The following is a 23378-nucleotide window of genomic DNA, read 5'->3' on the forward strand; positions in this document are numbered from 1 at the left end:
CTGTACTGGTGGGCAGGGGTTGAGAGGAAACAAGCTGCAGGTGTTGGTGCCTGGGGATCGTGCTGTAAGCATTTCCATTGGTGATTCACTTTAGCAGAAACATCCAGCTCAACAAGGCTGCCAGGTACATTTGGATCTTTAGGTTTCAGAATCAACATCCCAATGTGATGAATGGGATAGATCATAGAAATAAAGGGCTGGAAGGGACCTCAAGTCGTCAATTAGTCCAGCTCCTTGCGCTGAAGCAGGATCAAGTCAACCCAGATCACCCGGACAGGTTTTTGTCTAATCTCTTTTTTAAAAGCCTCCAGTGATGGGGATTCCACAACGTCCCTTGGTAACTTGTTTCAGTGCTTAACGAGCCTTATAGTTAGTTTTTCCTGATAGCAACATGAATCTCCTTTACTCCAGATTAAGCCCTTTACTTCTTGTCCTACCTTCAATAGACATGGAGAAAACTGATCACTATCCTCTCAACAACAGACCTTAACATATTGGAAGATTTATCAGCTTCCCCCCTTCACTCTTTTTTCCTCAAGACTGAACGTGCCCAGTTTTTTTTAACCTTTCCTCATAAAAGTCAGGTTGTCTAAACTGTTTATCCGTTGTGTTGCTCTCTTCTGGACTCCTTCCAATTTGTCCACATTTTTCTTCAACTGTTGTGCTGAGAACTGGTCACAATACGCCAGCTGAGGCTGTGCCAGTGCTGAGTAGAAAAATTACCTCCCATGGCTTAGATATGATACTCCTGTTAATACACCCAGAATGGATATTTGCCTTTTCTCAAATGCATCACATTGTTGGTTCATATTCAATTTATGATCCACTATGGGCCCAGATCCTCTGCTGCTGCTGAGCCAGTTATTCTCCATTTTGTAGCTGTGCATTTGATTTTTCCTTCCTAAGCACAATACTCCCGCTCAGAGTTATTTCAGGCGGCCTGCTGCTACGCAGACAACACTGCGCGGATTCTGAGCAGGTCACGTTTTCAAGTTTATCTTCCCAACCATTAGAGCTAGAAAACAAACAAAAGTTGAGATTCCAGAGCACAATTCCACACCAAAGGGTGGGTTGTGTGGCACTGTGGGGAACATCAGGGCCCCGGTTATGACAGCCGCCAGCCGAGGAAGAGGAGCCTCCATAAGCTCAACCTTTGAAAAGTAACTTCTGATGTTTTTCTATGAAATGTTGCACTAAGTGGGGTTACAAGTGTCCCTGACGGAGCTTTCAGGGAACCTTGCTGAATACGCACCCCCATGTAAGAAATTCCCTGGTAAACAAGTTGGATAAAAAAAACTGAGCTAAGGATGAGCTAAGATCACTTTTCGCACTTGGAAGCTCTTCCCCCTCCCCCACTTAATTCCACTCAATCCCTACACCCGACCTCCCGTTGCAATATAGATCACAGATACACTCTCCCTGCCAAAATGCTAGGCTCGCTCGTTACCAACACTTACTGTAAATAATTAATGCACAAGCCTCCCCCTGGAGGGGAAAGTGATCTAGTGGTGAGGCCAGTCACAACCTTCTCCCCAACAACTATCTCACTGTGGGCCAGAGAACCTGATGAGAGGCAAAAAAGCTCAATACTGTAACTCGATCTACCTGTACTTTGTCCACGATATAACAATGAACCCAAAATTCACTCACAAGTTACCTCCTATACTACACACAGACACATACAAATCTGCACTGAAAGTACATTATTAAAGTTGCAAAGTCAAGCACTCAAAAGTCAGGAAATGCCAGGATTAAGGTTACCCATTTAACCAGCACTAGAGGGGGATGGGAAATGCTTTACCAGTGGATTTCACAGATCTTTGCTGACACCAGAGCAATGGTGAGACTCAGGAGTCTTGGGTTCTACTGCAGGTTCTGGAAGGAACACGCTCTAGAGGGTACTGCCACTCCCCCACTAAGACTTGACCCCTTCTGCCCTGTCCCCTCCAACCTGTCCCATTCTTGTCTCTTACCCACGCTGGGCTCCTCATCCCACAGAGCACAGGAGAGACAGGCTCCCTGCTCTCAGTTCTAGTGCCCAGGTCTCACACAGCCTACAGCAGCAATTGCAGGGAAAGTCCGACTCAGCCCTGGGCTACAGCATATCCAGTGCAAATCGACTCTTCTGCAAAGCTAGCTCTGAAGCTCTAGCAAGTCTTTAATGAGCAGGTGCAAGTTGCAATTTTTTGAAAGGCTTATAACTTGACTAAATTTGGGCAGATTTTCCTGGAGGATGGCAAAAGGCACATCCCTGACACTAAGGCCATCTCCCTGCCAAACTTCAAGGCCTTAGATTCATAGATATTTAGGTCAGAAGGGACCATTATGATCATCTAGTCTGACCTCCTGCACAACACAGGCCACAGAATTTCACCCACCCACTCCTGCAAAAAACCTCTCACCTATATCTGTGCTACTGAAGTCCTCAAATTGTAGTTTAAAGACTTCAAGGAGCAGAGAATCCTCCAGCAAGTGACCCGTGCCCCACACTACAGAGGAAGGCGAAAAACCTCCAGGGCCTCTTCCAATCTGCCCTGGAGGAAAATTAGTTCCCGACCCCAAATATGGCGATCAGCTAAACCCTGAGCATATGGGCAAGATTCACCAGCCAGATACTACAGAAAATTCTTTCCTGGGTAACTCAGATCCCACCCCATCTAACATCCCATCACAGGCCATTAGGCCTATTTACCATGAATATTTAATTACCAAAAGCATGTTATCCCATCATACCATCTCCTCCATAAACTTATTGAGTTTAATCTTAAAGCCAGATAGATCTTTTGCCCCCACTGCTTCCCTTGGAAGGCTATTCCAAAACTTCACTCCTCTGATGGTTAGAAACCTTCATCTAATTTCTAGTCTAAATTTCCTGGTGGCCAGTTTATATCCATTTGTTCTTGTGTCCACATTGGTACTGAGCTTAAATAATTCCTCTCCCTCTCCGGTATTTATCCCTCTGATATATTTACAGAGAGCAATCATATCTCCCCTCAAGCTTCTTTTGGTTAGGCTAAACAAGCCAAGCTCCTTGAGTCTCCTTTCATAAGACAAGTTTTCCATTCTTCGGATCATCCTAGTAGCCCTTCTCTGTACCTGTTCCAGTTTGAATTCATCCTTCTTAAACATGGGAAACCAGAACTGCACACAGTATTCCAGGTGAGGTCTCACCAGTGCCTTGTATAACGGTACTAAAACCTCCTTATCCCTACTGGAAATACCTCTCCTGATGCATCCCAAGACCGCATTGGCTTTTTTCACGGCCATATCACATTGGCAGCTCATAGTCATCCTATGATCAACCAATACTCCAAGGTCCTTTTCCTCCTCCGTTACTTCTAATTGATGCGTCCCTATCTTATAACTAAAATTCTTGTTATTAATCCCTAAATGCATGACCTTACACTTCTCACTATTAAATTTCATCCTATTAGCTCACGAAAGCTTATGCTCAAATAAATTGGTTAGTCTCTAAGGTGCCACAAGTACTCCTTTTCTTTTTGCAAATACAGACTAACACGGCTGTTACTCTGAAACCCATCCTATTACTATTACTCCAGTTTACAAGGTCATCCAGATCCTCCTGTAGGATATCCCTGTCCTCCTTTAAATTGGCAATACCTCCCAGCTTTGTATCATCCACAGACTTTATTAGCACGCTCCCACATTTCGTGCCAAGGTCAGTAATAAAAAGATTAAATAAGATTGGTCCCAAAACCGATCCTTGAGGAACTCCACTGGTAACCTCCCTCCAGCCTGACAGTTCACCTTTCAGTAGGACCCGTTGTAGTCTCCCCTTTAACCAATTCCTTATCCACCTTTCAATTTTCCTATTGATCCCCATCTTATCTAATTTAACTAATAATTCCGCATGTGGCACAGTATCAAATGCCTTACTAAAATCTAGGTAAATTAGATCCACTGCGTTTCCTTTGTCTAAAAAATCTGTTACTTTCTCAAAGAAGGAGATCAGGTTGGTTTGGCACGATCTACTTTTGTAAAACCATGTTGTATTTTGTCCCATTTACCATTGACTTCAATGTCCTTAACTACCTTCTCCTTCAAAATTTTTTCCAAGACCTTGTGTACTACAGATGTTAAACTAACAGGCCTATAATTACCCAGATCACTTTTTTTCCCTTTCTTAAAAACAGGAACTATGTTAGCAATTCTCCAATCATACGGTACAACCCCTGAGTTTACAGATTCATTAAAAATTCTCGCTAATGGGCTTGCAATTTCATATGCCAATTCCTTTAATATTCTTGGATGAAGATTATCTGGGCCCCCCGATTTAGTCCCATTAAGCTGTTTGAGTTTCGCTTCTACCTCAAATATGGTAATGTCTACCTCCATATCCTCATTCCCATTTGTCATGCTACCATTATCCCCAAGATCCTCTTTAGTCTTATTAAAGACTGAGGCAAAGTATTTGTTTAGATATTGGGCCATGCCTAGATTATCCTTGACCTCCACTCCATCCTCAGTGTTTAGCGGTCCCACCTCTTCTTTCTTTGTTTTCTTCTTATTTATATGACTATAGAACCTTTTACTATTGGTTTTAATTCCCTTTGCAAGGTCCAACTCTACTTGACTTTTAGCCTGTCTCACTTTATCCCTACATGTTCTGACCTCAATAAGGTAGCTTTCCTTGCTGATCCCGCCCATCTTCCACTCCCTGTATGCTTTCTGCTTTTTCTTAGTCACCTCTCTGAGATGCTTGCTCATCCAGCTTGGTCTACAACTCCTGCCTATGAATTTTTTCCCCTTTCTTGGGATGCAGGCTTCCGATAGCTTCTGCAGCTTTGATTTAAAATAATCCCAGGCCTCTCTACCTTTAGATCTATAAATTCTTCAGTCCAATCCACTTCCCTAACTAATTTCCTTAATTTTTGAAAGTCAGCCCTTCTGAAATCAAAAACCCTAGTCACAGATTTATTTTTGTTAATCCTTCCATTCAGTTTGAACTGAATTAGTTCATGATCACTTGAGCCAAGACTATCTCCTACAACCATTTCTTCTATGAGGTCCTCACTACTCACCAAAACCAAATCTAAAATGGCATCCCCGCTAGTCGGTTCAGCAACTACTTGATGAAGGAATCCATCAGCTATCGCATCTAGGAAAATCTGAGCCCTATTATTATTACTAGCACTCATCCTCCAGTCTATATCTGGGAAGTTAAAGTCTCCCATGATCATGCAGTTCCTATTAGTATTTACTTCATTAAAAGCATTAAAAAGAGGACTCTATCCACATCCAAATTAGATCCCGGTGGTCTATAGCACACCCCAAGCACTATCCCAGGGGAGGCTCTAGTAGTTTTCTTCCCCAATGTAATTTTTGCCCAGACGGACTCAGTCATATCCATTTCATTGCTTCTTATTTCTTTACATTCTACCTCATCACTGATATACAGTGCTACTCCACCACCTTTACCTTTATTTCGGTCTCTCCTAAACAGCACAGACCCTTCAATACCCGTAGTCCAGTCATGACGACTATTCCACCATGTCTCTGTTATCCCTATACTATCTGGTTTCACTTCCTGCACCAGTAGCTCTAGTTCCTCCATTTTGTTACCGAGGCTCCTCGCATTGGTGTACAAACATCTTCATTTTTGCTGTTTGGCCTCGCTCACATTCTGTACCCTATGAGGCACAGTCATTCTACAGCCAGTATAACCTATTAGACTGGTATCCACACTGCCCTTCCTCCTACCCACGGCTGTACCCTTTTTTACTTCGTTTTCTTTCCTCTCAATGCTAAAATCCGGCGTGGAGATTACCTGGACATCTCCCAACCATCTCCCCCAAATTCCTAGTTTAAAGCTCTCTTAATCAGTTGTGCCAGCCTCCATCCTAGAAGTCTATTTCCTTCCCTACTCAGATGAAGTCCATCCTGAGAGAACTGTCCTCTGTCCATGAATGCCTCCCAGTGGCCATACATCCCAAAGTCCTCCTTATAGCACCACTGCCTGAGCCATCTGTTGATAGTCATAATCTTGTCACACCTTTGTTGCCCTTCTCTAGGAACAGGCAGAATCCCACTAAAGGTCACCTGAGCCTCAATTTCCTTAAGCATCTTCCCCAGCCTAGCATAGTCTCCCTTAATACTTTCCAGCGAGAATCTAGCCGTATCATTTGTTCCCACAAGAATAATAATTAGGGGATTCTTTCCTGCTCCCTTTAGAATCCTTTTCAACCTCAGGTCTACATCCCGTATCTTAGCACCTGGAAGACAGCACACCCTCCTATTCTCTGGATCAGCTGTGGTTACAGGCCTATCTATTCTTCTCAGTAAAGAGTCCCCAGTCACATAGACCTGCCTTTTCCTAGTGACGGTGCTATTCTCCAGTCTATCCCCTGTTCCCCCTGGCTGCAAGTTCTTTCCATTCCTATTCTCCCTTGTAATCCTCTTTAACCCATCCTGTATCCTCCTGGGGCTCATATTTGGTGTAGTCTCCATTGACTCTTCCCCTTTTCCTATAGGGCTAGCCACTCTTCTCTTCTTCCTTGCCCTTCCACTTTCAGTGATTACCTGCTGAATCCCTCACCTTTGTTCAGCCTCTTTTGCACAGTTTAGTCTAACAGACAAAAGCTCCCTAGGGCAGATATTTGCCACTTTTTTGTCCAGCAGGCATCCTGAACTATGGGACTGTATAAATATGTTCACTGGGACAGAAGCACACGTCATCTGGCAGCTGGAGGGTACACACAGGAAGTCATGACTGATGTCAAAGAGACCCAGATGGTTCCTGGCAAAGGAAAGGAGGTTTTCTAAAAAGAGCTGGTTTACCCCTCCAGCTGCACAGAGACCTACTCTTCTCCAGCTTGCAGTCACTCACCTGCATATCTGGGCTGGAGGTAGAAGAGCCTTGCAAATGAGAGTCTCTGCATCTCCCCTGGGGACAGGATGTCATACCTGCAGCAGAGCCAAGAATCAGAACAAGCCACAATTAGCACCAACTTGCTGATGAACCCAACCCTCTGGCAATCGGTAACACCAGAGAATCATGTGATCCACCTTCACTGTCTGCCTCACAGAGCAGTCTCCTGCAGAGGTACACAGCCGCCCCCTGCCACACACACACACACACACCCCGCTCACATGGAGCCAATTCCTTTCCAAGCTTGGCACCCAGAGCTGTCAGATTCAGAGCTTAGGGGTGGCTCTGCAGCCCCAGGGATCTCAGATTGCTTTGGGAGCAGATGTGCCTATGTGGGACTATCAGACTCAGATGTTGGGGGCAGGGATGCCGGAACAGACACTCAGTGCTAAGATGACATCTTTGCTCCAAAATACCATTCCCTTACCCCTGTGCGGCTGGATGCAGAGGATATTCCCCTCATAACTCAGGTCAGCTCTGTGTGACTGCCCCGCACTCACTTCCACTAACCAGGAAATCTACACAAACCTAGCCTCAGACACTGCACCAGCCTTACCAGTTCCAATCCACCTGCTGGTCCAGACCCCCTGTGCGCACCAACAAATCAGACTGCAAACGACACAGGAAAAGAGACTAATGAAAATCTGAGCACGTCCCCGGCTCTGACCAACAGCCTCCCACGGCAGATACAGTCCTGAATAGAACCACCCCTTTCCTCCCCAGTGCTGTCCTCAATAACCCCTTTCCATCCTTCTCCCAAAGTCAGCTCCCCCACAAACGTGCCTCCTGATTTCACCTTCCCATGACATCCCTTCTCCCACCCCGGTGTCACTCCTGCCTTTGATACGTTCCCACCTCCTCACCGGTGTCGCACCTTCCACAGCAATACTCCTCCTCTGCTGAGCCTAGTGGGAGGTAGGTAACAGATAACACCCTGTCCAGGTAACAGATAACCCCTGCACATGACACTCAGCACTGTACTGCCCTGCCGGGAGAGGTAGGAGAGCAGTGCCCTCAGTGATAGAGCAGGCCCATTATGCTGTTGTCAGCTCCCTTAGCAACTCACCAGCCCAGCCAGCTCCAGGAAATGCAGGATCCTCTCATCATCTGCAGACCCTAGAACACAAAGAGCATCATCATCACATCCAGGACAACACTTCTGTGGGATCACCAAGGATGGGCCAATGGGCCCAAATCTCCCACTGCTTCCCATGAGAGTTTCTGGTTGCTTGTTTATTTTTCAACTAAGTCATTTAAAGTCTAACTTTTGACTGTCTGAACCACTGAAAGCTGCAGATTTCACACTCCACCGTTCGGCCCAAGGCTAATCCTCAAGTGGCTCCTACAGGCCCACCACATGCAGGGGAGGTTAAACACCAACATCCAGGAGCAGCACCATGAACAAAGCAGACTTCTAGGCAGCACATTTCAGAGCTATATCTAGCGCCTGGGTCAGTGGAGAGCAAGGGAGGAGAAACACAGGGACCAAGGGTTCAGTAGTTCTGACTGTGCCCAACTGCAACAGAAACATGCCTTAAGCAAGACTGCCTAAAAGCTCTAAACCCTCATATTGCAAACCGGGGAATCCCAGGAGTCAGAACACAGGCACCAACAAATGGGGAGTTCTGGGAGAGGAACAAGAAGTTCCAACAAATGCAGGGACAATATCAGAGCTAAAACAAGCCAGCCAGCTGAAATCTAAAATAGACACGTGAGCTGATCTGGAAGCTAAACAGAAGGGCCATGTACCTACCAAGTGCCTCTCTGAAGTGAAGTTAGCCTTTGCCACCTTGACATTAGGCGACTCCAATGCACTCTACATCTGGAAGCAGAATGTAGTTGCCAGCTTATTGGGCATCACTTCCCTCAGACAACATTACACTGGAGCTCTGCAGTCTGCACTGGCTTCCAGTCAGACTCCAGTCTGGTTATAACTGATAGAGTCCTACTAGGCTTGACTCCTGGCTACACTGGTCACGGGGTGTGCTTTGGCGGGGGAGCATGGGAAAGATTCTCTTTCCCTCCCACAGGATACCACCCACAGCAGGGCCTGACTATGGAACACACTTCCTAGGGGTCTGACAGAACCAGGATTCATTTGCCTTCAGGACATAATGCAAAGTCCAGCTATTTTCTCAGGTTCTTTGTGAGGGGTAGGTTTATTTAGAATAGGCTCTGTAGGCAGGCTCTACACTCTGTGAAGCAGTCATAAAACACACTAAAAGTTACAAGAAATGACTGTCCAGCCCTCCTTGGTACAGCAATAAATACCCACCATCCAGCAGGAGGATAACACAATAAATCTAGGAGTGGGAGCAGCCAGTCATGAGTTGTGCAATAAAGAGTGGTTACACTGGACAAGTAGCCCTGTGGTCTCGGTAAACTTTGGATGGGCAGGTTTTTTTAAGCTTCGGTTTTGTATATTTAATGTTTTTTTGTTTTTTAAACAAACACCTACATCTGCTGGGAAAAGTGCTTTCAGAAATTTAACTCAATATATATTTACCATGACAACAAGACATAATTTGGTTCAGAAGGGGGCTGGTGATGAAATATGTTGGGTAACATTACAAAGAACAAAGGAGTGTCATGGGCAACTAGTACAGCACCGAGAGAAAATCCACAGCACCCTGAATCCACTGATTCTGGTCTCACGGGGCAGTTCCACTCCTAAGATACCCTTCATGGACCTACTTCTTACTGGTCAGAAGGTGAAGACTCAGTGTTTGACTAATTCAGAATCTGGGAGAATTCAGAAGTGTAGTAAGGGTGATTTGAGTACTTCCTCTCCACACACACGTATGGAAATCAGCAGGGAATCCGAGAAGATTCCGTACATAAGTAGCAATGAACAAGGGACAAGCAGCAGCCAATGTGGCTTCACAAAAGCGAATCCTCCTCCCGGAAGTGTATGGAGAGCATGGAGCTGAACTACAGACACAGATAAGGCTTTCAAGGAAACGCTAAGGGCAGCAGAAACAGAACGAGTTAGTGCTGCTAACATACGGACAGGCACGGAGATGCTGAGCTAGAAAAAACCATGTGCCAGTGGGCTGTGTAGGGGGGCAGGTGCAGCCAGTGATCACTTAATAGCTGCTTCAATTAATTTCCACTCACCTGAAACTGGATAAATCTTCTTCAGAGGATAAATCACCTGGTTGAACAAACCAAACACAGACCCATGTCAGAGGAAGCTGGACATGGAGTTCATCACAGCCACACGCTGGGCCCAGAACTCAGACGCGAGGAGATGAGCTGTCACCAGTCCATTCTCCTATGAGCTTTTATGCAGCCCACAATTTCATAGCACTGGGGTTGCTTGTCCCGTCCCATCTGCTCCGAGTGCAACTAGGGACTGGGACTGTCACTTTGTGCAGCCAGCCTGTGGGACCCCTGCACCAAACAGACTCACCTGCTCTCGCAGGGTTCCATCTGTGAAGAAAGGTCTCTGTGGCAGGAACACCACCCCATGGGGACCAAAGCAGCTCAGCATGTGGATGTTCCCTGCATAGATCCGAGAGAGAGAGAGAGAGAGTCACACCAATTCACAAGCTTACCTTCTAGCCCTTTCCCGGTGCACAGGCCTGCATTAGTGAGATCCAAGCACTAGGTAATGATCACGCTTCCATGGATCAGAGGTCAGGTGCTCAGCAGAGTGCACGGATGAGAAGTTCACACCACAGCACACGGGAGAGGGGACAGCTTGAATGCACCAGTGACAGCACTCACAAGGCCCTAACTTGCCACTCGTGGCTCAAGTTCCACCCACCAGCCTCTCTGGGGCAGCATCAGCTCCTGCCCCCCATTTCATGGGATGAGGTTTTGGAGAAGTCACCGTCCTTACCCCGTGTGCTCTCCCAGAGGCCACCAAGGACCCTCAGGAGTGACGTCTTCCCCGTGCCAGTGTTCCCCACGATCAGCAGATTGTTCCCTTGGGAAATCCGTAGGTCGAGGTCCTTGATGAGCAGCTTGTCCGAGGATGGAACCGAGAGAGACACTCGCTCCAGAAGGAAGGCTGTCTCCCCCAGCACACTCTGCTCTCCAAGACCACTGGAGCCCAGCCACCAAAGCAGAAGGAGAAGAAAAGAACCAAGGGTAAGTGATTGAGCCTCGTGGTGGTGAGGAGCAGATGTCTTTCAAATGACATGCCTCCCCTAATGTCATATTTAGGGCCTAGATATCATGGCGACTGGTGCCAACAGACAAAAACTCAACAGATTCCAGCCTTCTGAGTTAGAAAGCACCAGTTACTGGGGTACCAAGGTGTCATTTATACCAGCTATGCCGTGAAATAGTGGGCTAATCAGTGACCCAGCACAAAAGCACAGCACAGACCACACAAGCCACCGGCCTGCAGCAGGAGCTGTGGCAAAGGGTAACACCGAAATGTGATCTCCAGTTCCCCCTTGTGGAAACGTTGCCATAACAGTTGCCAGCTCTGGAAGGCTGTACTGGGAATAGACAGCCCCCATGGATGGTCTACACTGGAAAAAAAAAAACAAAAAGACCATGCCAGCAGGTCTCAGAGCCTGGGTCAGCTGATTCAGGGCTCGTGCTACAGGGCTAACAATAGCAGTGTAGACGTTACCGCTTGTGCTGGAGTTCAGGCTCTGAAACCTGGCGCGGGGGGTGGGTTTTCAAGCACAAGTGGGAAAGTCTACGCTGCTACTGTTAGCCCTGTAGCACAAGGCCAAGGACCCAGGCTCTGGGATTCGCTGCCACAGGGTTTTCATTGCAGTGTAGACATACCTTATGAGGCCCTTTCATGGGGGGGCAACACTTCAATCCAGAATTAAACAGTGATTCAAGCTAGAAAACAACCTGTAAGGAATCAGCTACTTATTGATAGACAGGTCAAGAGATGGACAGAGAGTGGATGATTCATTCATAACTTTTTAAAACACACGCACCCTCCTATGAATAAGAGGCCTAGATCCCACTGTCTTCCTCTCCCCTCACTCATCTATCTAGAGCAGGGGGTTCTCAAACAGTGGGTTGGGACTTCTCAGAGGGCGATGAGGTTATTACATGGGGGGTTGCGAGCAGTCAGCCTCCACCCCAAACCCTGCTTTGCCTCCAGCATTTATAATGGTGTTAAATATATAAAAAAGTGTTTTTAATGTATAAGAGGGGGTCGCACTCAGAGGCTTGCTGTGTGAAAGGGGTCACCAATACAAAAGTCTGAGAACCCCTGATCTAGAGCGTACGCTCTCTGAGGTAGAGACTGTTTTTGTAGATGTTTGTCCAGCCCCCAGCACAAGGGGGCCCAGATCCTGTGGGGGGCCACGGCTGCTATTACATAAGTTATACTCAGTGGGGCTCCCAGACCCAATCTTCTCAGACTGCAAGTCAGAAACTGTCAGACTGCAGGAACCAAACTACTCATTCTGCTTCACGCCTCACTGCCCACAATGGGAGCTGCACTCTGAGCTCAGCTACAACAATCCCGATGCATGAGGCGAACCCATCCCTCTCCTCGACAACCTGCTCAGGACCAGGAACCCAGCAGGAAGGAATCGGGGAGCACAGGTACAGTAGAAATGGCGGGAACGGAAAGAAGTAACTTTGCCGGCCAGAGGCATCTGATGGTTAGAGGCCAAGGCCAGGATTTTCAGACTTTGGGGCTTGCAGTCCTCATCCGTTAAAGGCAGGCCACTTTTATTCAGGCCTGCTTTTAGACTTCTAGGTTTGGAAAGGTTGGCCCACACCCCGAACATACCGTCAGATCCCCACCCCTCCAAGCACTGGTTCCAATTCCACAGATGGAAGGAACACATTCCAAAGCATAGAAACACCCCCAAATGCAGGGGCTGTCCATGTCTGACAGGATGTGATGATCTGGGACAATAGCAAGAAGGAAAATGCTGAAAGAGAGCCCCACGTGGACGGATACAGTGAGGAACTGGAGGGAGCCTGAAATTGGCCAAAGCCCTGGAGAACACATTATCAGGAACAATCCCACTAGCTGCTTGGGTCGGGGCAGACTAGATAGAGCTTCTCTCTCTCTCGACTTATTTACTATTTTCACTATGGTCGTGCCCTGAAATCCTGGTTGGGATCAGAACCCCGCCGTACTGGGTGCTGCGTGTGCACGCACATGAAGACATGCTCCCTGCCCCAAACAGCTTATAAAACTAATATGAAACAAGATATGACAGGTGAATGTGACAGTTGGAGGGGAGTGGAGGCAGCCAGTAACAGATCGTATGATCATATGATTACGAATACATTGGCATTAGGGAGGCTCAACTTGCTGGCCTCAAAAGTATTTTTCACAAACACCTGGCTACCAGCACCTGCCTCTTATTGAGCTGGTTGATTTCCAAGGCTGCAGATTCCTTGATTTTCCAGTGACATGAACATACCTCCCTGCCTCAGGGAGATCTGGGGACATGCCTAGTGGTTGTTTAATCTGTGCCTATTCCTCAGACACAAAGGATGCAGACCTCTGCTCCTCGTAATAGCACCCCCGGGGGAATTCAAGGGAGAAGGACCCTAGGCTGCAGCGTTTGGAAGAAACCCTATTTTACCATCCCAGAGGCACATCCAAAATACCTGATGAACATGAGAGTTTTCCCCACAGCCTGAAAACCCACCTTCAGACAGTAATTTACCATCCCAAGCTAAGGCTGGCCGCAGATACTCACTTGTCAAAGTCCCAGTTGGTTTTGGCTTCTGATTCACAATCACGGTGTTTCCTGGAGAGAGACAGCAGTGTCTCCTGCAGCTCCCCAATCCTGTAAGACAGGGAGGGTAGCAAGAGGGACAGACGTGACTTTGCAGCCCTCTCCCCACATTCCAGCTCCTGTCCCAACTGGGCTTCTAAACAGATTGTATTTAATATTTGTTTAGCCTGAGCAATGTGCTCGGTGCTGTACAGGACACAGAGCAAGTCCTACCCTGCAGAGCTGCCAGGCTGAACCACTGACAGGACGTCCATCCTGGGGGACTGGAGAGAGGTTAAAAGGAGTTCTCTTTTGTTTTTGAATTACCCAGAGTTCCTAAGCAGCAGGCATCATGCAGTCAGCTTCCATTGCAAGCTACTCACTGGACTAGAAAGCACACGGACACTAGTGGGCTGCGACTAAGGCATATTTTAAAGGAAGAGCTACCCTTCCATTTAGCATCTGGCCTCCTCAGTGGCCTCTGCTGGCAAGGGGATTCCACTCCTAGGCAATCAGCACCCAGGCTCTGGAGAGACGCGCTCCCTGCCAACCTCAGTTCCAAATGGGCCCATGGCAGTGACCTTTGAGTGCGAGCTCTCTAGGGCAAGGGCAGTCTCGCAATAGGTGTATGGACGGACCATGCCTAGCACCATCTGGGTTTGGGTCTGTGGGTGCTATCTTCATACTAAGAATGACACCTTGTACAAGCTGACCCCACATTAGCAATCACCCCTTACCAAGGAGCCCTGCCTAGGGTACAAGCTTCCCCACTTCTGCCAGAGCCGCAGACTGGGCTCAGTCCCAGAAGCCTTGCACTGGGGCACCAAGAAGGTTCCCTCTCCTGGAGACAGGCTTAAGGGAGGGCTACTCTCACCTGTGTGTGTAGCCAGCCACGTCAGACAAGATGGCAGAGAGATCGATGAGCTGGCTGAAGCAGCTGATCAGGTAAATGGAGACAAAGGCATTCTGCCGGAGAAGCACACACCGGGAGAAGAGTTAGCACAGAGATGGAGCAGCAGCGCCCAGGCGGCTGTACCTGCCCTCACAGCCAGTAAGCTAGAAGCAATGGATGCCATATGCTCAGCTAGGGGCAGCCATCACAGTTGGACATGTGCAGTTGCTCAGACTCCAGGAGAGCGGTGACCCAACAGAGGGACGAACCACAGAAAAAGCGGCATCAGACAAGAGACATAACAGGGCTCACCTGCACCAGCCTGTAGACTGACCCTGGGGAGACCCCTCTGGGTGTCTGCTAGGAGCTGCCCTTTCTCACTCCCCACAGCCATTGAGTGAACTGCCTCCCATAAGGCCACCCCTGAAGGGAACACGATCAGCCCACTACAAACACAATAACTGGCCAGGGGGCCTGGTGGTAGGACTTGGGGAGGAGAGGGCACCAGGACTCATTCCCCACAAGAATCCCCACTGGCCTGAACACTCCCTAGAGCCCTGGACGAGCACCTCACACTAACGCCTTAGGAATCCCAGCCAGTAGGGAGCTCCTCTCAGTACTCCAAGGGTTAAAGCCTCTAACAGCTTTAAGCAAAAGAGGAACAACCAGAAGAACCACCAGGAATTCTAAACAAACAGGCTGCAGCTGTTCAGTTAGCACGTCCACAAGTCCTGCCAAGCTGCACTGTGACTCCTGCCAGCACTGGGGTCGATGTCCTCTCCCTGGTGGCACGCTGACCACTCCCCCCGCCCCCTGCACTGGAAGTGGTCTGCTACTCTCAGATGCATGTCTCTGCTACACAGCCTGGAATGCTAAGCTGGCTGTTTTTAGATCTGCATTACTAGTCTTGGGCTGTTTTCGTTTAGCTGGGAACCAGTCAGATTTGGAGGCCCCTCCCTAGGGGCCTAGTGAGGCAACAAAAGCAGGAGAGAGATCAGCCTTCTAGACAGAGCAGTTCCATGAAGACAGGGGCTTTTAGAGCCAAGAATCTGGTTTGTGGACAGGCTGGTTCCATGAGCAGCCAGCTGCTGCAGTCTCTCTTCAGTCAGCAGAAGCAGTGGGCTTGGCAGTGCTGCATGGGCCCAGCCCTGCGCCGATGCCTTGTGCGGTCTCATCAGTATGTAACCTTTCATTTAAAACAGGAGGGCCTGATCCTGCAAATGCCTGTGCGTGTGATTAGCTTTCCACACGTGAGTGCATCGAATCAATCACATACCTAAGAGTTTGCAGGCACAGGGCCTACGTTTCTAGCCCTATGTTGGCAAAGAATGTCCTGAACGTGACTCAGTGAAGTCAGCCATCCCTAGCGAGGGGCAGTCACCCCCTCAACCTTCAGCACCGCCTCTTGCGGCGCTCTGCTCTCAATACCAGCCACCCCTTCCTCTGGAGCCCAGCCCTGCACAGCACATCGCTGTCTTCGGACTTAGCACCAGACCCTCAGGATTGGGTCAGCCTGTGCTAGGTCACACCCCCTGGCCTAGTGTCCTGCAGGGTGCAAGGGGAAGAAACACAGTAGAGGGGACACGTGCTGAACTCACCTTGCTGACCAGAGCGCTCAGCTGTGCTGGATCCAGGTCGCCATAGACACCACTAAAGATGGGAATGGCAATCACCACGTAACTCAGAATGCTGCCCAGATAGTCAAAGGTGTTGATCCCAACTGGATATAAGCACATTGGCAGAAGTTAATGAGCAGGGAGCACCCTCTGTCCCAGGCAAACCCAAGCCCAATTTCTGGGGCCAAACACAGAACTAGTCCCCCCCATTTACACGCCTCACACTGCACCTCAGGGGCCAAGACAAAAGACAGCAAAAGACCCACATCACAGAGATGAAACCTGTTGGCATGAAGCTCCCCCAGCCAGGACACCAAAGTGGAGAAAAAGCCATCCAGATACCACCACCCACACAGCTAGAGTACCTTAGACAGGGCAAAATCCACCTAGCCTACTTGTTTCCAAATGTCAGAGCACCCGCTGCCTCTTAGAAACATGGGGAAGCAAAGTGGCCAGCCAAGCCAGGACGCAGGAAGGAATATCCGGGGATCTGGCTGGGGCAGGAAGCCTACATCACTGACCTTCCTAAGGAACACAGGAAAGGCAGAAACGCTCAAGCGTTCAGAATTCCCACATACGCCACTCCACGATTTGCAGAGCTCTAGATTGTACCCTGAAGGCAAGGCACCCACTTGCCCTTGACTCTAAGCACTAAGGGACTGGCTCAGGTGGGGCTGGAATCAGGATCATAGTCAAGATTTCCGGGCAGCATCAGGGCAAGAGGGACATGGTCTCAGAGCAGCTCCCGTTCACCCCCACCAACCCTTCTTCCTTCTAAGGGCCCAGTTTCCCTGACGCTCTTAGTGTGGATGACTGAAATCCCAAGTGCTGCTGCCACCTGTTCCCCTCAGAGTCTGGATTCCTGCAGAACCCATTTCCTGATTTGGTCCTCCGGCTTTGCCAGTGTCCCCCCACAGCATCAGTGTGACACCCAACATCATTCTCTCCTGGGCTCTCCTCTAGGAAGGCAATGCCGCCTCAGCAAACACCTGAGGTGCCAGTACACCAATAGGTATGGCCTCCTGCAGCCAGGAGCAGCCAGCACTCCTATACGTCTCTGGGGACGCACTCCCCAGGTCTGAGGATTACCCTGATGAAGCTGCCACATGCCCCTGCAAATCAAGGAAATTCTCCACTTACTGTAGAGCCACAGCTCTTTACCCATCAGCTCCCTCTGTGTCTGCAGGAGGCTCTGCAGCCGGCGGTCAGTTCTCATGTGCTCTACCTGCCCAGCTCTGCAAAACAAGACAGTAGCATGCCATGGATCTGCAAAAGCCACCACATGCTGGGTGCACTGTAAACATTGCAGGACTATTGTAGCTATCTGGAGCATGCCCATCACCACAGTTTCTGGGCAATGTTATTGTGGTGGCCAGGCACTAAATACCCAGGTGCTGCCTGGTGAATGTGCCTCTGAGGAGTTCCTCGGCTGAGGCAGGTGGCTCTGAGAAAGAATCTGCCAGAGCACCTTGGTATTTCTATTAGACATGGAGGGCAAAAAGGAGGCAAGTGATGACAGCAAGGCCCAATACTGGACTAGGGCACCTGTGGGGCTATTTCATGCACCTGAACAAAGAGCCTTCTGGAATGGATGGACAACACCCTGCAGTGTTCCTCCAGCCAGAAAGGGAAGCAGTGTGGCGAGCTGAGGAAGTGACGTCTAGCCTGTTTACCTGTCCCCTGACCACCAAGATGCCCAGGCCTTAGCCTGGCCACTGTTCCATAACTGTTATCACACTGGAGCAGAAATGGACTGATCACTGGTCTCTTGTGGGTCACTTTGGCTCAGGCCTTCAACATCCTGAGAAGCCAAACCGTGAAGTACTTTACACAGCTAATCCAGGTGAATCTGTGCCCATCAAATTCATGTCCCTGGAACTATCGGTCTAAGACTGGATTTCAAGCCTGGAAGGGGGCTCTCTCCCACCCCAGCTTTAGTAGCTGCTGATATAGTTGCAGTCATTGCTGACTCTTAGATCAGCACCACTCTGACTGCACCCTGGGAGCCTAGATCCTTGCACCAGAGAGCTCCATTTACACACCAAACCACCTGGGCTGAGGTCTGCAACAGCTACTTCCACTCATTCACAAAGTTTACACCACCCTCAGGTGGCAAAAAGCAGAAAAAGATAAAATGTTTAGTATTCAAACGCAGGCTGTGTCCACGCTGAATTTCTACCAACTCTAGCCCCCTCAGAGCAGCGCATGGGGCTAGCCCCAGAGCAGCTGCCAGTGTAGGTCCAGTGCAGGTGCTTTTGCCACCAAATTGTCCAACTCTGCTCTCACCACGCCTAGATGATACAGCAGTGAAGATACTGGTCCCCAGCTCCCATTATTGTTAGCACCACATGGGCACAGACCGATGGAGGGAGAACCGCTACAGGTGCTCAATCAGATCAGGCCAGTGAGCCACATACACAGTGGAGGCAGGGAGGGCTGGAGAACGGGGCAGCCCCCAGTATCCCCCAGTGATAAGATTCCATAGTGCTAAGGCTAGGTGGTGAGGGGAACATGGACCTTCATTGCCCACAGCCAGGCACTCCACTCCAGACTTAATCAAGCTGGGGGCCCTCAGGCATCAGGGTTCTAGCAAATCAGATGCAACATCTTTAGTAATGATCTGGTTCAGGGGGGTAAAGAGCATGCTGATGATGTCCACAAGAAGAACACCACTGGGAGACATTACAGACACCATACAGCACTGGTCCCACCTGGGAGCGCACACTCAGTTCTAGGCACCTCAGTAGTAGCAGACATTGACAGAGTGGATGCAGTTCGCAGAAGATCAACAAGGTGATTAGAGGGACTGAGCTAGAAGGATAGAGAGAGAAAGAACTAAAGTCTGTTTAGCTGGGCTGACAACAAAGGGGAAACAGGAGAGAGTAGTGGGATGAAATTAGGAAAAGGGAACCTTAGAACAGATCTCAGAAGAGGATCTTAACAAGATAGGATGAGGCCCTTGAACAGTCTCCCAGAGTAGTAGAAGAGGCCCCAGTCTGATGCACCAGAAAATGGTGCCATAGGATAAACGTAGGCCATAGGATAATCCGAAACTGGACCCTGAGGAGGGGGGGAGAGGGCAAAAGGTTGTTCCCCTCCAACTCCTAGGATTTTAATGCACCTGAGTTATTTATTGACCGCTGCCAGCAGGTGTTGAGCAGAACCCAAAGGAAGGCACTGTGGCACAATCACAGGTCTAGGAAACTCTCCTACAGGCACTGTTTCTTAAAGGAAAGGTAGGACCCAGCACAGGCCCTGTACTTGGATCATAGTGGGATCATAGCAGAGCAGCAAGTTAGAGACTTGGTACCAAGCACAGGGGGCAGGGACAAGAGCTTTTAAACAAAAAGGACAGGACGAGGCAGTGCAAGCAACAGGATAGGTCCCTTCCCTTACTGTTCTGGAACGCGTGAACTGAGCAGTTATTCTAGGAGCTGGGAGGATCCACGAGAAGAGATGAGAAGAAACAGGTTAATCCATCATTTACCTGTAGAAAGCAGCTGGCTCTGCATTTACACGAATCTGCATGTGCTTGAACCTGCACAACGCAAACCAAAACGTGAGATGCGACCACCCCACAGGATAAACAATGAACATCCCTGCAACAGAAAAATCCATTCCTGCTCCTGCCATCATGGTGAGTGACCTGACAGATTCTTAGCCCAGGAATGGGCCTGAACATAGGGCCAGGGGCCTTGAGCAAGGTTCAGAAGGGCACTACACTGCCCTATACATAGGTACCATCAGAGCAGGTCAGATCAGTGGTCTAGTTTGGTCTCCTACCTTCTGCACCAATCGCACTGGACCATTGGCATCCCACTCGCTGGGACAGTCCAGTATTCCATATCTTGTTTACTAGCCCAGTATCCGAGATACACTGGATCAGATAAATGAGCCCATCTAATCCGGCATCCACACCTCTGACAGTGATGGATGCTATAGAGGAAGCTGTCAAACCCTTACAATGCACCTGGTCATTGATACAATACCTTTCCACAGTTTATGCCCCAAAGTGTAAGGAGAGATTTAGAAGACCTAGGGTGTGTGTGGGGATTTCAGGCACATCATGAAGGTAAGTGCATGTGTGTGGTGGGAGGAAGAGCAATGCCTCAAGTCTCAGCCACCATCCTTGGTGAACGTGGATCAAGATCCAATTTAACAGAAGCTCCGTGCTCCCTCTACACCACAGCACCTCACTGCAATTAGCAGCAGCAGTGAGGGATCAGTGGAAAACACTGACAGCTGGACCAACAGAGACCCAGGGGCGCTGTCTCACCAGGTCACACTCTAGTGGCAGGGATGGCTGGGGCTTAGCAGGTTGATTCCAGATGGGTCTCTCTGAGGCTGGGTTCAGTGGGCTGGCTGTGCACTCAAAGGAGCTGAGCAGGCTGATTTGCTTAGTCAGAGGAGCAGGGAGGAGATTAGCCACATCTGGGTCACACACTGAGTGCACTGGACTGGGGGATGACCAGGCTGGCATTAAACAGAGCAATTCCAGAAAGGAAGGGTCAGTGACAGCAAGACTCCGACCACTCACCTGAAATCCCCCTCCAGCTTCTCCTGATGCACCAGTTTCGACACAATGGGACTCATCAGCACCTTGTTAACAACAGTCCCAATGACAAAATACCCAAAGATACTTACTGGGCCCAGCCAGCCAGTGCTAAAGGGGAAGATGGAGAGAGGTTAGTTAGCAAACCCAGGAAAGGCCGCACACTAGACTGGGAGTGCAGTCAGAGCAACACCCACCCCACTATTGCTGGGAACCCTACACATGAACCCCAGTACACTAGGACTAGGAACTCTACCCCCCTCCTGCTCCAGCATAGTCAGAGTCACCCCACCAGATCAGTGCCAGGAATCCCACACCACGTACTAGTGCCAGGCTTCAAATTCCCAACCACTAAGTTCTGAGGACCATAGCACTCCCAGGGATGATATGAAAGCAGCTCTGAGAGGTGCAGTACTCCAATGGGAAGGTGCAGAGATCCTACCTCTGAAAGCACTGATAGGTGTAGTAGCCCAGCGTAAAAGGAGAGATGATGAGTTTACTGGCCATGGAGCTTAGCTGTCTGCAGAACCTCTCCACATCCTGACTGATTCGCTGGTCTCTGCTCGACATAAAACAACACTGACTGTTAAAGCCAAGTATGAAAGCAAGAACAAATCAGAACAAGAGATGATAAAGCCCTGTCAGGACGCACCTAGTTCCTTCCCCCACCACTTCCATCCCACACACTGGGCAGGGCTGTTCCATTGTCTAGTCTCAGGGTTTTGTCCAATCCAGTTTTTGAGGAAGTAATGGGGCTTCTACCACTTCCCTTGCGAAACCATTCCACAACCTGACAGGACTTATTAAGATGCCACTAACACCACCCAGGCACAATGTTCCTTTCATTATCTTCATCCCATTCCCAGTTTTACCCTTTAGCCCATCCTGAATCACCCTTCTCCCCGCATGGTGCTCACAACCTACTTAGCCATCTCTTGGGGCCCCATGTGCACTACAAAATCCACCAAGTCACTGCCAGCCCCCTTAGCCTGATTAGACATACCAGTTAACAACACAGTGAGGGGCCCTAACCACACTGCCAAAGGCTGACCCTGCTGTAATGAGCTGCTTGACCGGATTATGTTTGGCATGTAGGCTGGCCCTTTATGCAAGCTACACATATTTTTTCAAAACTTTCTCCATAAATCAATCCCACACTTTCATTGCTCTCCTTTGAACTCCTTCCAATTTGTCAATACCTGCCTGGAAAGGAGGTGCCCTGAACCAACACAGTACAGGAGGCACGGTTTCCCTAGAGCCAGGGGGAGGGAGACTCTCCCCTTCTTAACTCTGACATGCTCCCTCTGCAACCCCAAAACAGCACCAGCTTTTTGTTTTTATGCTGCTCCATCATACACTGATCTTACTGCTGCCACCCTCCCTCCTCACAAGTGTTTGTGATCATCTCTCATTCAGTTACATTTTAACTAGACTGGAAACCCGGGGCAGGAATGTTGTCTTTCCTTTGTCTGTTAAACAACATTTATAGCTCTATATAAGTAATATTAATTCGGATACCCTGCTAGAACTCTGAGCTGTTTGGATGTGATACCCTGATGGTGCCCATCTACTTATTCCCCCCCACACAGAGGGGAGTGAGAGAGAAAGAAAGGGAGATTGTAAATCAAACTGGGGACTTTGTGTGAGCTAACAAGACACCACCTCACCATTACTGCTTAGCCTCTAACTTCCTGGTGCAGAGGAAGATCCCTGAGGAAAACCCATCAGACACATTTATGTCCTGGAATATTTTCAATTATGAGCCATAACAGAACACATTTGTTTGGCGGTGGGGAATGAGGAGTATTCCATAGCAACACATTCATTCTGCCGCAGAATTTAGGACTTGCTTCCGTACAATGTGGTCCCATGTTGCTGAGGAACCGAGGGGGCCCTGATTATATAGTGCACATCCCAAGATTAAAAGCAAACATTTGACTAAGATAAGTCTGGTGAGGGGCCTCTCTGTTCCTTCCCTGAAGGAACAGCTGGGTGTGCATGAGTTTTTGGTTTTGATCCATGCTCTGCACCGATAGTGCCTATCACACTAACGAGGCATCCAGGTGTCTTGACCTTAGGCACTACTTTCTAAACTTGTTTCTGCAAGTTTGGTCTAGTGCAAAGTTTTGTCAGCAACAAACATTTTTTGAGGTGGGTGGCAGCTCCAGTCATGGCTGGAGAATCATAGTTCAGTGCCACTCCTGTATCTCCATCCCACACAGATGTGGTGCTAAATCACTTTTATTACAGAATGATCATGATCCTCTTACTTGAGAGGACTAAATTACCTGAAGTCATCTCCATTAACAAGAGTTATGGTCCCCATTAAGCAATCATTTCCTGTAACTATCTCTGGGCTCAGCTCAATTCCCTTGGAGGGGTCACCAGTAAGAGAAGTGAATTCTATCACTAGCTATCCAAGTCTGAAGTACCCATTCCTCAGCCATAATGTCATTATGCAGCCATGTAACTTGCTACAGATTGCATTTTTTTTTTTGTTCAGATTCTGGATTAAATATTTGTAGTGAAATAAAAAAAAAACATACAGCCCCTATTCTCTCCAACCGTGATACGAGTGCAACTAACACAGTGTTGACTTCACAAATCTATAGGCAGCCTGAAACAATAGCTTTGGCAGGGGTGACAGCTAAATGGAGGGACCTCTCAAAAGCCTAAGGATGTTGATTCAAATGACAACATTAACTATTTAGCTGCTCATCATTTTATCAGAATCATCCAGCTAATATACTCCTCCTCTCCCCTG

The 23378-nt window shown here is 48.7% G+C and overlaps 1 protein-coding gene across 9 annotated transcripts in view; it reads right to left on the bottom strand.

The window, feature by feature from the left end:
* The window catches only part of ABCD4 (ATP binding cassette subfamily D member 4), a 34550-nt gene that overhangs the window by 2683 nt on the left and 8489 nt on the right, over positions 1 to 23378 (bottom strand). For 5 of the 9 annotated variants that reach the window (XM_073349151.2, XM_073349153.1, XM_073349152.2 and 2 more), the window contains 13 exons: positions 21057 to 21173; positions 20600 to 20725; positions 19550 to 19600; positions 17203 to 17297; positions 16045 to 16166; positions 14429 to 14520; positions 13534 to 13626; positions 10734 to 10951; positions 10302 to 10393; positions 10007 to 10043; positions 7956 to 8005; positions 7446 to 7498; positions 6848 to 6924 (listed from right to left, as the gene is read on the bottom strand). In XM_073349151.2, coding sequence (XP_073205252.1) covers positions 6848 to 6924; positions 7446 to 7498; positions 7956 to 8005; positions 10007 to 10043; positions 10302 to 10393; positions 10734 to 10951; positions 13534 to 13626; positions 14429 to 14520; positions 16045 to 16166; positions 17203 to 17297; positions 19550 to 19600; positions 20600 to 20725; positions 21057 to 21173 — 1223 coding nt within the window. The other 4 variants (XM_073349158.2, XM_073349150.2, XM_073349149.2 and 1 more) reach the window with 3 other exon arrangements.

This window comes from Lepidochelys kempii, chromosome 6, assembly GCF_965140285.1.
Source record: "Lepidochelys kempii isolate rLepKem1 chromosome 6, rLepKem1.hap1, whole genome shotgun sequence".
In the NCBI taxonomy this organism is placed as follows: domain Eukaryota; kingdom Metazoa; phylum Chordata; order Testudines; family Cheloniidae; genus Lepidochelys; species Lepidochelys kempii.